This window comes from Wyeomyia smithii, chromosome 2 (genome assembly GCF_029784165.1).
Source record: "Wyeomyia smithii strain HCP4-BCI-WySm-NY-G18 chromosome 2, ASM2978416v1, whole genome shotgun sequence".
NCBI classification, from domain to species: domain Eukaryota; kingdom Metazoa; phylum Arthropoda; class Insecta; order Diptera; family Culicidae; genus Wyeomyia; species Wyeomyia smithii.
The window spans coordinates 83,160,897-83,175,430 of NC_073695.1; the positions used below are offsets into that span (position 1 = coordinate 83,160,897).

The 14,534-nt window shown below is 38.1% G+C and overlaps 1 protein-coding gene and 1 long non-coding RNA gene across 2 annotated transcripts in view; one reads left to right on the plus strand and one right to left on the minus strand.

The window, feature by feature from the left end:
• Positions 1 to 323: 323 nt before the first annotated feature.
• On the minus strand, positions 324 to 1,000 carry LOC129723974 (translation initiation factor IF-2-like). The gene is made up of 2 exons (XM_055678500.1): positions 891 to 1,000; positions 324 to 832 (listed from the first exon to the last, which is right to left on the minus strand). The coding sequence occupies exons 1-2, from the start codon at positions 897 to 899 to the stop codon at positions 434 to 436; spliced, it is 408 nt and encodes a 135-aa protein (XP_055534475.1). The 5' UTR covers positions 900 to 1,000; the 3' UTR covers positions 324 to 433.
• A 6,055-nt stretch (positions 1,001 to 7,055) lies between these two features.
• Positions 7,056 to 14,534, plus strand: part of LOC129724062 (uncharacterized) — a 64,158-nt gene continuing 56,679 nt past the window's right edge. The window contains exon 1 of the long non-coding RNA XR_008727868.1: positions 7,056 to 7,131. This is a non-coding gene — a long non-coding RNA (uncharacterized LOC129724062). The remainder of the gene's footprint in view (positions 7,132 to 14,534) is intronic.

A 14,534-nucleotide genomic window follows, 5' to 3' on the forward strand; every position in this document is an offset into this window, starting at 1 on the left:
ATCGAGCTATACGAGTTTTTGCATATAGCACCTAATGTTTGTTTGCTTTTTATTTTTTAGATTTTAAACTACTTTCCAATACTTTGGTATACATAAGACGACTGGCTTGTTAGGCCAGCATCGAGATTCACATTCGTTAACGCTCAATATTCGTGATAGAGTCCTTCAGTACACAGGATAGCACATGGTATTTTCTATGAAGGTCATACACAACCGTACGAGCCAGCAGGAAGATGCCAAATAACAATATTCGCACTGCAAAAAAGCTTCTTTATACTTTTCCGCCAAGTTGTTGTTACTGATGCTGATGGTACAAAAAATCGTTACCTTTTCAAGCATTTATTTTAAATAAATAATTTTATTTACAAATCTAAATCAGTTCATTATTAAACTGGTATTGCAGTTAGCAAACACCTAAGTAACTATTAACCATTCACCACCAGTAAGTGCTATAGTAGCGTGGATAGTAATAGTAGTACGGCGAGTATCCATAATGGTAGTATCTTGGATAGTATCCAAAACCAAACGTTTCCGACTTTTCCAAACCTTCCTTGTCGCCCTCACCATCGGCAGCGGCCAGATCGTCCGGTCCAGCCTGGGAATGAACTGGCGATCGTGCTGGTGGAACTCCAGCAGGAGCTGGGCCGAAGTTACCACGTGCTCCTGCAGGATTTGGGCCGAAATTACCACGAGCACCTGTAGGAGCTGGTCCAAAGTTACCATGAGCTCCTGCAGGAGCTGGGCCAAAGTTACCACGTCCTCCTTCGGGATGGGTAATATCCGATGGGAACGCGCTGGCAATGGCCAGTATTGCAAATACGCATACGATCACCTGAAAGAGAATAAACGGTTAATAGATATTTCTATTTTTAATAATACTTGTTCCACACCTTGAACATTTTGCCGAGAGATTCGATTCTTGTTGTGAAACTAAAACCTTTATGTTTGCTTGGGCGGTGGGAAGCGAACTGTAATCGATGGTCCCTAGGATGGGCTTTTATACTCGTCTGCCACAGAAGGCACTGTCATTTGGTACGACCAAACGAATCAAAGTCGCAATTGCACTTTTCTCCGGATATGCCACTACACAGGAAGGAAAGGGAAGACAAGAATGCGTAGCACAATCGACTACCGGTCCCTTGAAATGAATGAGAGATCCACCCGAACAAGTCTTACATTTCGGACCGGTTTTGGTTTTGTATTTTCCAAAGATGCGCGTTAAGTGTTTGAAAGGTGTCCCTGTTTGACGTCATTGCGGTGCTGAGAAGAAGCTATACCTTTATGTTATAACGGAATGCGTAGAGATAAATTCTGCAAGTTTACATGGTCGAATTGAAGCTTCTTCGTGATTGGAACAAATCAATAATGTGGTGGTTTATGATATCCAAAGAATTTATTCAGTCTTTTGATTCGGTCATCATGAATTATACTCCGAATTTCAATGAGTAATTGTTAAAAATTAAAAAAACTTAAGATCAAGTAAATAAATTGAGCTTAAGCTGATTACAAGCTATAGATTTAGGATACTCCCTATACTGATCTAAGGTCACAGACTTCTTCCGGTCTGGTTTTAAACTTGCAATCGGACTTCATTCGGGCTCCGTCTTAATTAGAGGAATATATCAAAAGGGCCAAAACAATAATCTAAGATTATTCAACCTGCCCTCAAACCTGTCTGCGCCGCTATGCGGGCTCTTTAAAATGAGAAACAATTGTAGGTGTGCGACACTAGACTCAGTGACCGGCTACAAACTTGTTTTATTTGTGATTTTACTGACAGGGCGAATGAACTTTAATAGGTGTTGCAGTATGTTTTGTTTATCTAAACGAATCGTTCGTTACCAAAGGGCCGTATTCACGACAACATGATTTGTTTTTATGAAAAAATCATAGATGTTAATTTTAAAAGCGTTAACACATTGTCGTGATCGTTTCCATGCCAAGTGATTTGAAAATACGCGAAAAATATACGAGAACAAAAGGTGTGATTTAAATCTAGAAAAAAAAAATCATCGTCCAGACGGGACTCGAACCCGCTATCTTCCCGTTAAACATAAAAAAGTTTTTGTTAAAAAAAACCTTTTGAAGTAGAATACTTCTCTCAGGAAGTTCGGCTACATAGGGATGTGAAATGAAAATCTAAAACCGAAAAAAGTGAAAAATATGTCCAATTTCAAATGCTAATAAATCGGTTAGTATTCGATGGATTTCCTTCGTTCTTGCAGCAATAGATTGGAAAATCTTCTAAGATTCTTCCCAAAGGAAAATAATTGTAATTTTATTATTCACATTATTGTACTATTGAAAATAGTCAAGCCTTGTCAAAACGAAAAATTCGACCTCTGATTGGTCGTTATATGATTGCTTCCCAAGCACGGTCGACAGGATCATATACCTTGGGATTGAAACATACTGTTTGGCTTATATAAGAGCCTGTTTCAGCCGAAGCCGCTCATAATCGTTTTAGACAGCGACAACAGCAGTCGTCCTTCCTTAGTAGCAGCACTAGCCCTGTGGCGGGTCACCACATCTCAGGAGCAGCGCGGTTTTTCTCAGCGTGTGTCGCCAGACTGCCATTATTCCCCTCGTGTTGGGGCAGCATGAAGATTGCCATCAGGAAATCCAATTTTGAAAATCAAAATGCTTTTTTCAAGGCAAATAAACAAGTCATTGAAATTTAATAATTTTTGACAACGCAAGCAAGAATTCTGTGTTGGATCCTAGCAATTTAAATCTGTCGCACCCGTCTAATTTATGTATGTATGTCTAATTTTATGTGAAATAGCTTCCACAGTGCAAGTTGTCCGTGTATCTTAATTCCCCCACTGTTAGGGCAGCTCAAAGGTTGCGATCAGCAACCGATTCTGAACCGCAAAATGCCTTTTTCAAGGCATATAAACAAATAATTGAAGGTTAATAATTTTCTGGCATCAACACAAGCAGACATCCTGTGCGGGATGCAATCAAATTCAGTTGTAGTTGTCTTATTTTTACTTTATTTAGTAAACCCCTAAAATGTAGGGGCAGTGCAAACGCTGCGATCAGCATAACCGACTTTGAATAAAAAACTGCCCTGTTAAAACGCATTTACAAAGACAGTTAGTTCGACTATGCAGAACTAATATGAAGTCGATTCAATCAATCAGCATGAACAGAAATTCGTCGTCTCCCAGCTGCCAAGTTGCAACATGATGCAACACGCAACAGCGAGCAAACGAAATCGCTTGATGTTACAAACCGCAATAAGATACGGGTTAAAACCGTTGCGTGTGTGAGAGCACCATCGGTGTTTATTCGCTGAATACAATAATCATATGCGAATTGTGGAATAATTCGTCTAAAGAACATTAGAGAATGGAAAAACTGAACTGAAAGGCGTGGCCTATTACGTAGCACCCTTCGGCTATAAAAGTGTTTCTGGGAAAACTAGCTACATTCATTAGTCGGAAGGTGAGCTGGATGGACCGTCCACAACGTTGACAGCAGTAGCAGCAGATATCAGCACTCAGCAGTAACAGACAATAGCAGCGGGTTGCGCATGTGGCTGCCTCCAAATCAAACAAATTACTTGCCCTGTGGTTGATCACCACGCCTCATGGTCTTTTTCGCCTCTTTTCACCCTATTTTTGCGTATTTTTGGAAATATAGACCCTTTCCCGTGCCCTGCACATAATGAAAATATCACCTATCAATTTATTGACCAATTTTACATAAGAAATGCTATATTTAAGGTATCCAGCCCAGCGGCTTTTAATTAGTGGGAATTTGGGTTCATTTTTGCCAGTGTGCGTTGGTCGAAATTTGACATCGCCAACCAGCGTTGCCCTTGCTATCAATGTTATGACTGGCTGTCTTGTGTGCCAAAAGGAGAAGCACACATTTTTATTTGACAAGTCTCTAAATGTGAATTTGTGTAGGTGTGAAGAGGCACGTTTGCTTTCGCCATGACAATGACAGCAGTCGCCAACCGTTGGGAACGGTTGGCGGCAAAAATAGAAATGATTCTATTTTTTCCAACAGCAACAAGCTACGGTCGACCGCTGTGCTCTGATTGGTCGAAAAAGAACGGATCGGTAGCGGTCAACCGCTGCAACGGCTAGTCTGATACAGGCTTAAAAGTATTCTACTTCAACCTTGCGGTCGTGGCTTTGCACACACCCCTCCTGTGATTTTTTCTAGGAGCGTCTACTTTGGTTTGTTCAGAATGATTTTGAAATCTGAGATAGCCGTTTTATTTTATTTTTTTTTTATTTTTTTTTTCTGTTTTTAAAACTATTTTTGTTTTCCGGGCAGAAATTTAAATTTTTCAATATTTTCTAATGAAAGTTCAGTCAATTCTCTAGAAGTCAATTCTTATCAACTTTTCAGGAAGAGTTTAGAGTAAAAAGAGTTTCGATTATTACCGTAAACTGGAGTGACTTTGATCAGCGGGGTGACTTTGATCACTCTACCTCTTTTTTGAATTTGTGATAAAAAGCGAACGAAGAGCTTGATATTTGTCGTAATCTTCACTGATTATGTTTAGATATGTATTCATTGCTACTATCCATGCATTTCCTGGTATTAAAAGAGTGTTTTCATGCTAAAATACTAATTTAAAAATAAAGTAGATTTTGAGCGTTTTTTTTAGTATACAAACAATCGGTTTAAGCGAAAACAAAACAACAAGCTGCGATACGTGAAGTTTGTTTTCTTTGTGCCCAGATTAGTCTTTGAGATAAAAAATAGTAATACTACGATTTTCATTATTGTTTTTCTAATTTATTCCTCAAAGGTTATGTTGAGTCTCAATAATCTCAATAGTGTACACATGTTTTCTATTAGATAAGCCATATTCCACGTGGACTAGTTTTTGGTGATTTAAGATTCCCTTTCCTTTTCGTGAACAGTAGGGTGTCCCAAAAAATCGATGTTGAAAAAGTCAAGGTGCTCAGCCCTACATTGAAAGATAATATTAATTATAGCATTTTTGTAAAACATTTCGATTTTCTGAAAAATTGTTTTCAGGTTGCCCAAACGTGATTTATGAAAAAATGACTTTCTTAAGCTAAAAACCCACCCTTTTGCACTTTTTTCAATTCTGTTCGATTCCTAAATTTTCCCATATATTTTTTTATTTTTTTGGGGCTTTTTTTGAATATTTTGCATGGTTCAGTTCAGCATTGCATTCAGAATTTTGATTTAATTTAATTTAATTTTTAGATAAAACCTTACAAAACACAAATAAAAAAATTTTTCATCAAGAACTGAAATTTTCATTGCAAAGCGGGATTTACGACGAAAGTTTACATGCAAAAAGATACTTGATATCTTATCGGGGAGCTGAGATATTGGCATTTTACTATGTGATGGAAAACTATGCATTTTGACAAATATGGTAAATAACTGTTTTATTTTTAGAGATAAAAAAATAACAATGTTCAGAAAACAAATGCATTTTTGGATGGCTGATAACTTAGTAGAAGTTTTAAAAATTTGGAAAAATTTACGAAAATAGTTAGAACGGAATTTGTGATTTTTAGTGCATTCTATTAGAAAACTCAATGTTGCTCGTAATATATAAGAGATCAGCCCCCTGATAAGATATCAAGGACCTTTTTTAATGTAAATTTTCGTCTTGAATCCCGCTTTGCAGTAAAAATTTCAGTTCTTCGTCAAAAAAAGTCAAAATGTTTTATATGTGTTTTGAAGGGTTTTATCTGCAAATTATGAGAAAAATTCACTTTTTTGTGATGTTCAATGGGTGCTGTGAGTCAAATTACTGAATGCGATGCTGAACCAAACCATGCAACATATTCAAAAACAACCCCACAAAAATAAAAAAATATATGGAAAAATTTAGGAATCGAACAGATTTGAAAAAAGAGCAGAAGAGTGGTTGTGTAGCTTGAAAAAGTCATTTTTTCATAAATCACGTTTGGGCAATCTGAAAACGTTTTTTTAGAAAGTTGAAATGTTCTACAAAAATGCTATAAATAACATTATTTTTCAATTTTGGGCTGAGCACCCTGACTTTTTGAACATCGATTTTTTTGGGACAGCCTAGTGAACAGTCGTTCATGTATATTCTAAAGTTTTGTATGAATCTTGGACATTCGCTAATATAGACTGTTGACGTAGAGTGTGAATAGCCCCTGAATTGGTTTTCATATTTATAAACTCATTCAAGTCGTTTCAAATTGTTCAAATTTGTTAGAGCAGCAAAGTCTCACTTCAAATTCATCAAAACAATGAAGCGACCAAAGTCACCCCGGAATGATGATTAATGTGAAAATTTTAGAGCACCTTGATAAACAGCAGAACTGTTGCTAAACTTTTGAAGTAGTGACTGGATCTTGCTCAATGCATGCCAAAACTCATTTTGAAAATATCAAACGATTTGGTATTCAGTAAATGCTTGAAATATTTAAGAAATATTCAAAAATGTGATCAAAGTCTGCCCAGTTTACGGTACACAAGTATTTTATAAATCAATCATTAGCTAATTATTTGGTTTGGAATATACTGTTCTACAGAAAAAAACTGGATTTAAATGATAAGTAGATTTTTTCTCGCATTTATGATAGTAATGGCATAGAGTTCGAGTTAGCATTAAAATTTATTTTCTTTTTGTACGATTTTCTTTTCAACGAAATGTCTGACATTTTTTTGGATTACTGTGAAATATTTTTGATATAATCTGTGATCAGAACAATTAGCACAAAAACAATAACAAATTATTGATGATACAAAAAATCAAAAAGCTTAACAGCATCATCCCGAATTTCATCTTGTTTCTACTTTTGCTTATCACCCTGAGTTTCGGGTGGTGGGCGCAGAAAAAAAAACGGTTGAATTTTGAGTTTTCGTCAGTTTTGGTTCCATTGACGTAAATGCAGACTCTCTCTCTCTTTTTCAGCTTTTGGTGCTGCTGTAGACGATTAATTTTCGCTGCCCCCCTTTGTTCCCCTTTTTTGTTTGCTCATCCAATTGACGCAAATGGTGTGACATTCAGAGCTGAAGCACCCCAAAATGTTGCTTCAGAAAAAATGGTCACCAGTTCGATTTTTTCTGCCGTGAAATACAGTCTCATGATAAAATACTCAAGTAAGATTTTCGCAGCAAGTTGTAGAAATTGGTTGATGTTCGCAGGTAAATAGTTGAATTGGTTGCTACCCATCAGTTCCATAGACTCACTTATGTTATTAAGACGTTCCTAGTTCCGAGTTTCAAATTATTTTTTAATATTTATCGCTCATAAATCAATTATTAAATTAGTATGAGAATATTATCTTATTCATGGGCGCAACTAAGGAAAATTTCTAGGGGGGCTAGTTTTCATACATTTCACTTACAAAAAAAAAATAAAAAAAGAGTTGAAATGTGCTTATTTCATAACGCATAAATAGTGTCGTAACAGTAGAAAAAATCACTTCAATCGGGATTGTATCTCTGAGAATGTATTGAATATCTTGCCCACAACGTCAACGCCAGCCTCTTTCAGCAACACTGATTCGATATCGAGGATAGCTAGGTTTGGTAAACGGCAGGGCAGTGCATACCAGCAGTACACCCATACTAGTTGACATAAAATAGACCCCAGTGTGGTCCATGTCCCTACCTCCACGTGGTACCGACTGGAATACGAGCAACCAAGAGAAGATCGGTGAACTGGTGGGAACTTGGTCGTGTGCTGAAAGAATAGAAATAGTTGTCCTCCTTGGAGAGCAGTTTGTCTGAGCCTGTGTTCCCCAGGATAGGGGCGGCTTGAACAGCGACTGCTCCGAAGTGGAAGTTTGAACTATGAAATGCGGTGTCTCGCCGGCTACACTCAAAACTTCCGTCGCAACTAGGCATCGCAGCCCTAGATCTCTCAGCCATAGTAAAGCAGCATGCTAAAATAAACATACCACGAACAATCAAAAATTAAAAAGGGTTCGGAACAATCGACAATGACCTAGCCGAAAAAATAAAGACGACGATTAGAAGCTCGATTCATGTAACAGTAGTTCGATAAACGCCCCGGGTGCCAACCGGATTCTGCAGGATCAGCTAGAACTCCGCCAATTCGACATCGTAAAGCTCCAGGAGTTTTATTTATTTATTTATTTAATTTAATTTAACTGACAAAATTCCGATTAAATGTTATGCGGTCAAAATTATAAAAGCGAGGTATTATGTAGTCTTCGTTTGAACATAAATAATGGTCTACCAAATTCGAATAAATTTTCGACAACAGAAAGGGTACGGATACAGGCAGTCATAGGAGCTTTGCACCCAAATATAGTACGATGAAAGTTTCGTTGCAGCAGTCCAGTAGAGCAAAGAGTTCGTTGGGAAGCCCAAGCCCGAATTTTCAATTGAGACAACGTTCTAGGGGCGTAAATTTCGTTGTTCTGTAATTATTTTGGCGATGAATACAGCTTGGTAAATTCTTCTTCGTCGTTCTAGTGTATCGCGGCCGAGTAGACAGCGATCAGGATACGGTGGAAGATTCACAGGATCCCGCCAAAGGAAATCCCTCAGTGCAAATAGTAGAAATCTTTTCTGGATACGTTCGATGCGTAGACTCCACGCTAGCTGATGAGGGCATCAAATTAGAGAGACATTCTCCATCAGAGGCCGTACCAATGAGCAATAAAGCGTTTTTAAGCAGTAAGAATTTCTGAAGTCTCGAGCAATATTTGTGATAAACCCAAGCTTTCGAGATAACAGTCGAGCGATGCTGATTGAAAGTGAGCTTAGCATCAAGTAGGACACCAAGGTCGTTAACTTGGTACACTCTCTTAAGTTCATCCCCATCGATTCGGTAACTGAAAACTATTAGGCTGCTTTTTCGGTGGAAGGTCTTGACTTGACATTCAGAAACACTAAGGACAAGCTTATTTCGTCGACACCAATCAACACACGTATTCAACAGCACTTGTAGATGTTTGCAGTCATCAACAGATTGAATACTAAACATAATTTTAGATCATCAGTATACACTAATTTGCATTCGAGTGGATGCGGCAGAAAGACTCGTAATACCACGATAGTTCCTCACATTCTTACGGTCTCCACTTTTTAAAACAGGAAACATATACGACTGCTTCCATATCGCCGGAAACTTAGCTTGCTCAAACGATCTATTAAAAATACGACATAGGGGTTCTACTAAGGCTGAAGCACAGCGAGCGAAAACCTTAGCTGGTATACCATCAGGACCAGCGCAACACGACCGTTTCAATTTTTTACTTGAGGCTATTATCATATCGGGACTAATTTTGAATGTACAAAGATCCACTAAATTGACAGGAACATTCGCAGAAGTGGTATCAGCTTCTGCCTCAGAAGCAACATTATCGGCGAAAACAGAAACGAAAAATTTTGCAAACATCTCACATGATTCCATAGTTTCGTCGAGAAGAACACTCGAGGGGATGGCTGAGCGGTTTCGTTTCGAATTCACGAAGCTCCAGAATCTTTTAGGATTTCTGTGGAGGTCTGTTTGGACTCGCATAACGTAGTTTTTGTACAGTCCCGCATTTAGTTGACGATATGCCTGAATTGCCGGAAAGGAGAGAAGGGACGGCGGGTTTGTGGTCGCAGGGCACAGTGCTACCAGAGCGGCGGCACAACCAATGAGCTGGAGAGCGGATTTATAGTGCTGGGCAGGATGGAGAGTCGTGCGATCAAGTGGCAGGCGATCAGCGACAGGTTGTGTTTGTTGAGGCCGGTTCTACAACTACACTATCCTTAATGTGCATTGCCCTCACGAAGGGAGACCCGATGTAGAGAAAATAGTAGGAGGGTGGTATCCAAGACACGACCGCATAGTTGACGTAGGACTACAATAATTTTATATGTTTATTTTGAAGCTATGTTTGATTTAAGCCCGTTTTACTTTTGTAGTTTGCTTGATTTATTTTAACCAATTTAAGCTCAACATCTTCCAAAAGGAAAGTATTTTGGTTCGGGTGGTAATATCAAGTATCTAGGTCGTCAGCCCAAATTCATCAAGCGACACTTCAAACGACTGGGAACTAAAACTAGTTCATTGGTGGCCATTTCTACTATTAAGATCGTCTTTGACCACTTAAAATGTCAAATAAGTCATGAAAAAAGAACCGTTCATTTTTGGCATGGTTCGATTTTGGCAACAGAAGAAATTCTGGCGAGTTGCCAAAATCGAACGGGGTCTGTATTTTGATTATTTCTTTGCAGCACTCTATCTTAAAAGAAAAAAATCTCTTTAACATTCACAATGGTCCAGAAACCAAATTTGGGTCTAGAGCTCTATAGCAATGTTTTAGAGAAAAACTTTTTTTCACAAAGTAACTAGAGCTATAAAATTGTAGAACAAGGTTTTCTATCTACAAAAATAAAAAAGTTATATACTTGATAGCATCGAAAATTTTGGTCACCCCACAATATTGTTATAGAACTCTAGACCCAAATTTCCCCTTAAATTAGGTTTCTGGACCATTGATGAATACCTTTTATTCTAATACAGCGAATTTTCTTTATTACGCGAAAAGGCAACCTTCTATAAAATATTTAATTGAGTACGATTTAGTAGAAATTAAACTTCCTTCTATATCTATTTGCCTTGTTGAAGTTGGCTCACTGATCACAAAGCGGCAAAGATGTCACATAATTTTTGTCCTGCAGTTACAAGCTCGTGGAGAAAATATCGATAACGAAGTAAAAGTAGTTTATTAGTTTAAATAGTAAAAGTAAAACTGTTTAGTAGAAAATGAATATTCTTAGAAAATTTGAAATTGACATAGAATTTTATGAACATGTTAACGTTCAATTCAGGTCAATTTAAACATTTTATCAGTATACAATTAATCAGAAAAAACTTGATCAGTTTCAAGATACCAAAGAACAACGAAGATACCATATTTGAATCTTATATGTCCGCTATCTTCGACAATAAACTGGGCTAGAGTGATGCACAACATTAGCCTCAGCAATTAATGTTTGCATAGCGTTGTTCAATTACAAGTAAGGTTATGGAATGTAATATTTTCTTGCAAATGCTAATTCAATAAAAATTTTCAATTGAAAAATACAAGTACTAATGTCGGAACTCTAATATCAAGATGAAATGAATTTGGTTTTCCTCTATGCCGCCACCGCGGGATGCAACTAGTATTGTCATATTGGACTAAATTCATTTAGCTAGTAAAATAATCAGTACAGCACTACCTATTCAAAGATCTGTACGGAGCATATTGGTTTTCTATTGTCTTTTCAATATTCTATATTTAGTTATTCAAAAAAATCTGAAAAAGCAGAGTGTAGAGTTAAAAAATAAACAACGCATTTTGTTGTCCCCGGCGACGCGTTGTATTTTGCGACACCCGAAAATCATATTGAATTCTGATGTTTGCTGCTATACGAAACAAGAAGAAGAAGAAGAAGACAATTCAAACGGCTATTCGATTGTGTTCTACGCAGAGATGCCAGATATACAGACAAATCTGTATTATACAGACTTTCTGTGTTGCGATACAGACACGCATAAGCCTACAGATTTTATACAGACATTTAGTATAATACAGATATTACACAGATATCTGATATTCTACATAATGGTTTTACCAGTATACACAAAAAAACGAACACAAAAACCAAAAGTCACTGTAGCCGTTGCTGGAGAAAGTGAACTAGGAACTGAACACTTTACTGAACATATTAATCTTGCGTTTTTGAGAGTGAAATCATGACAACGGGAATCGAGTCAGGCTATCGGGGTTTTTATCGGCCCCGTGGGCACTAATCTGCCTGTTTCGCCCCCAGTAACAAACAGCTGATTGTCTCGATCGATTGCCATGCAGGTTATATTGGTGAAAAGACCGTTTGTTCTATTCGGAGCAATATCCAACGTTTAAGAATTGCTTAAAATGTCCCAAACCTTGAAGGTACTATTTTTATAACCGCGAGACTTCTGCCATCATGTATCAGTTTAGCTACATTACGACGAACGACGATTTTTATCACGGGAAAGACTCTTACTTCTATGTGTTACTTAGATTTAAAAGATAAATTAGTTATCGATTAATCGACCAACTATGATAGACTCGAAAAAGAACAATCAAAACAAGCAATAAAACAAATCAATCTGACAGGTCGACAAATAATTAGGTATCAATGTATCGGTAACTTTTTTTTGCAGCGGTATACAGACTTATACAGACATTTTTATGGATTATACAGACTTGCCAAAAAAAAGTCTGGCATCTCTGGTTTTACGCCCCACTGTGCGTCAACAGCGGCAATGTAGTTTTCACTTGGCTGGACTGCACAAAAATGAATATCGAGTTTTTCTTCACTGATAGACGACGAGTAACCAGCGCTCTGTTCATACATTGCTCGGTGCAGTACTGTTGCCTGTGCCAACATATTCTCTTTCAAAACATCAGTTTTATTAACACTAACATATATATTAACAGCAGAACGTAATACTGTCTGACAGAGGAGGTGGTTACGAACTTTCCGAAAAAGCTTCTCCTTCAAGACATCAAAATAGTCTAGGCTCATGAAAGCTAACATTAGTTGACCTATTGGGACGGGGAGATTCTGTCGAATTTTTTTTAGCCACTGCTATACAGGATATCTCAGCAGGCAGTTGGTGTCTATTCTTGAAGTCTGTGCCAGGCGTGCTCGCATATGATTGGTACATTGTTCGTGAAAATTCGACCTTGAAACTTTTATTCGATTTCCACTGTTAAACAATGAAGTGATAATGAAAATTGAAGAATCACAAAATTGTCCATCATTTTATCAATCCAACGACATATTGACTATTGTGATCCATCATGTGGTTACATCAGTATAACCGTTTGAAATCTTTCATTCCGACGTTACATATTGGTTTTAGTTTTCGCGGAATGTATCTCGATATAGTGCGGTTAGACGTAGTCCTACGTCAAAAAAGTTCTACGCACAGCTGGAGCAATTCTACGATAGCTGCTCGCGTAGAGCCATCAAGATCGTCATCGCGGACATGAACGCTCAGATCGTTGGGAAGATATATATATAAGCCGGTGATCGGCCACACAGCCTGCACACTAGGGTGGGGCTTATTTTCAAAAATGTTCGCGGGACCTGTTTTCCCAGGCAAAAGGACCTCCTTGGGGTTCAATAAGCAACATATAAAAAATTGGTTGATTTTCATTAAGGTCTAGAGGTGGCGCAGAGGGCCTAAAGGTCAAATTTTAAACGAAAGCAATTTTAGAACAAAACATATGCCTATATAGGTAGACAGATGATTTTGTGACCCTATGGGCGTAAATTTCGTCCGTTTTGCGTTAAATTCAACCATTTTTGAGATATTCGCAATTTCAGTGTACACTCTTGCAATCTCGGGGTATGTGATTATAAGGAAATGCACAATGTGCCTATATAAGTTAACACGTCATGTTCTCGAATATATTCTCGCAATAGACATCATTGTTCCTCTGAAAAGAGTGCAAAAGAGAAAGAAAGAGAATGGAAAAAGGAAAACTAAGAAAAGTCAAATGCGCGTATTGCTTGTATTTAATCTGAAGAAACTAGTAAATTTCTAGTTTGTGACGTTTCATATTTTCGCTTTTCCTATTCTTTTTCTTTCACTTCTGCACTCTTTTCGGAGGAACAATGATGTCTATTACAAGAATATATTCGAGAACATGACGTGTTAACTTATATAGACACATTGTGCATTTCCTTATAATCACATACCCCGAGATTGCAAGAGTGTACACTGAAATTGCGAATATCTCAAAAATGGTTGAATTTAACGCAAAACGGACGAAATTTACGCCTATAGGGTCACAAAATCACCTGTTTACCCATATAGGCATATGTTTTGTTCTAAAATTGCTTTCGTTTAAAATTTGACCTTTAGGCCCTCTGCGCCACCTCTAGACCTTAATGAAAATCAACCAATTTTTTATATGTTGCTTATTGAACCCCAAGGAGGTCTTTTTGCCTGGGAAAACAGGTCCCGCGAACATTTTTGAAAATAAGCCCCACCCTACTGCACACCGTGACGAGCGACAACGGCCAGCGATACGTCAACTTCGCAGCTTCCCGCAGACTGACAGTCCAAAGTACTTTTTTCCTCAAAAGGACATCCACAAAACCACCTGGAGATCACCTTATCAACGTACAACAAATCAAATTGACCATGTTCTCATCGACGGCCCGTTCTTCTCAGACATACAAACGTACGCACTAGTTGCGGTTCGGATATTGTTTCGGACATGACCACTTCGGTCGAGTCTAGAGCGACGAACCAAAAAGTTGACGATGTACCTGATACGACCGGTAATCCTCTACGGAATCGATACAATGACGCTTCTGGCGGAGGGCCTTTACGCTCTTGGAGTTTTCGAACGGAAGGTGCTACGGACTATCTACGGTGGAATACAGACGGACGACGGATAATGGCGACAGTGCATGAGCACGCGCTGCTTGGAGAAAATCCCATTCCACACCTGGCGAAGGTCAATAGCTTATGGTGGGTGGGTGGGTTCGTAAGGATGTCGGACGACAACCCTGTGAACAACTTCTTGATACAG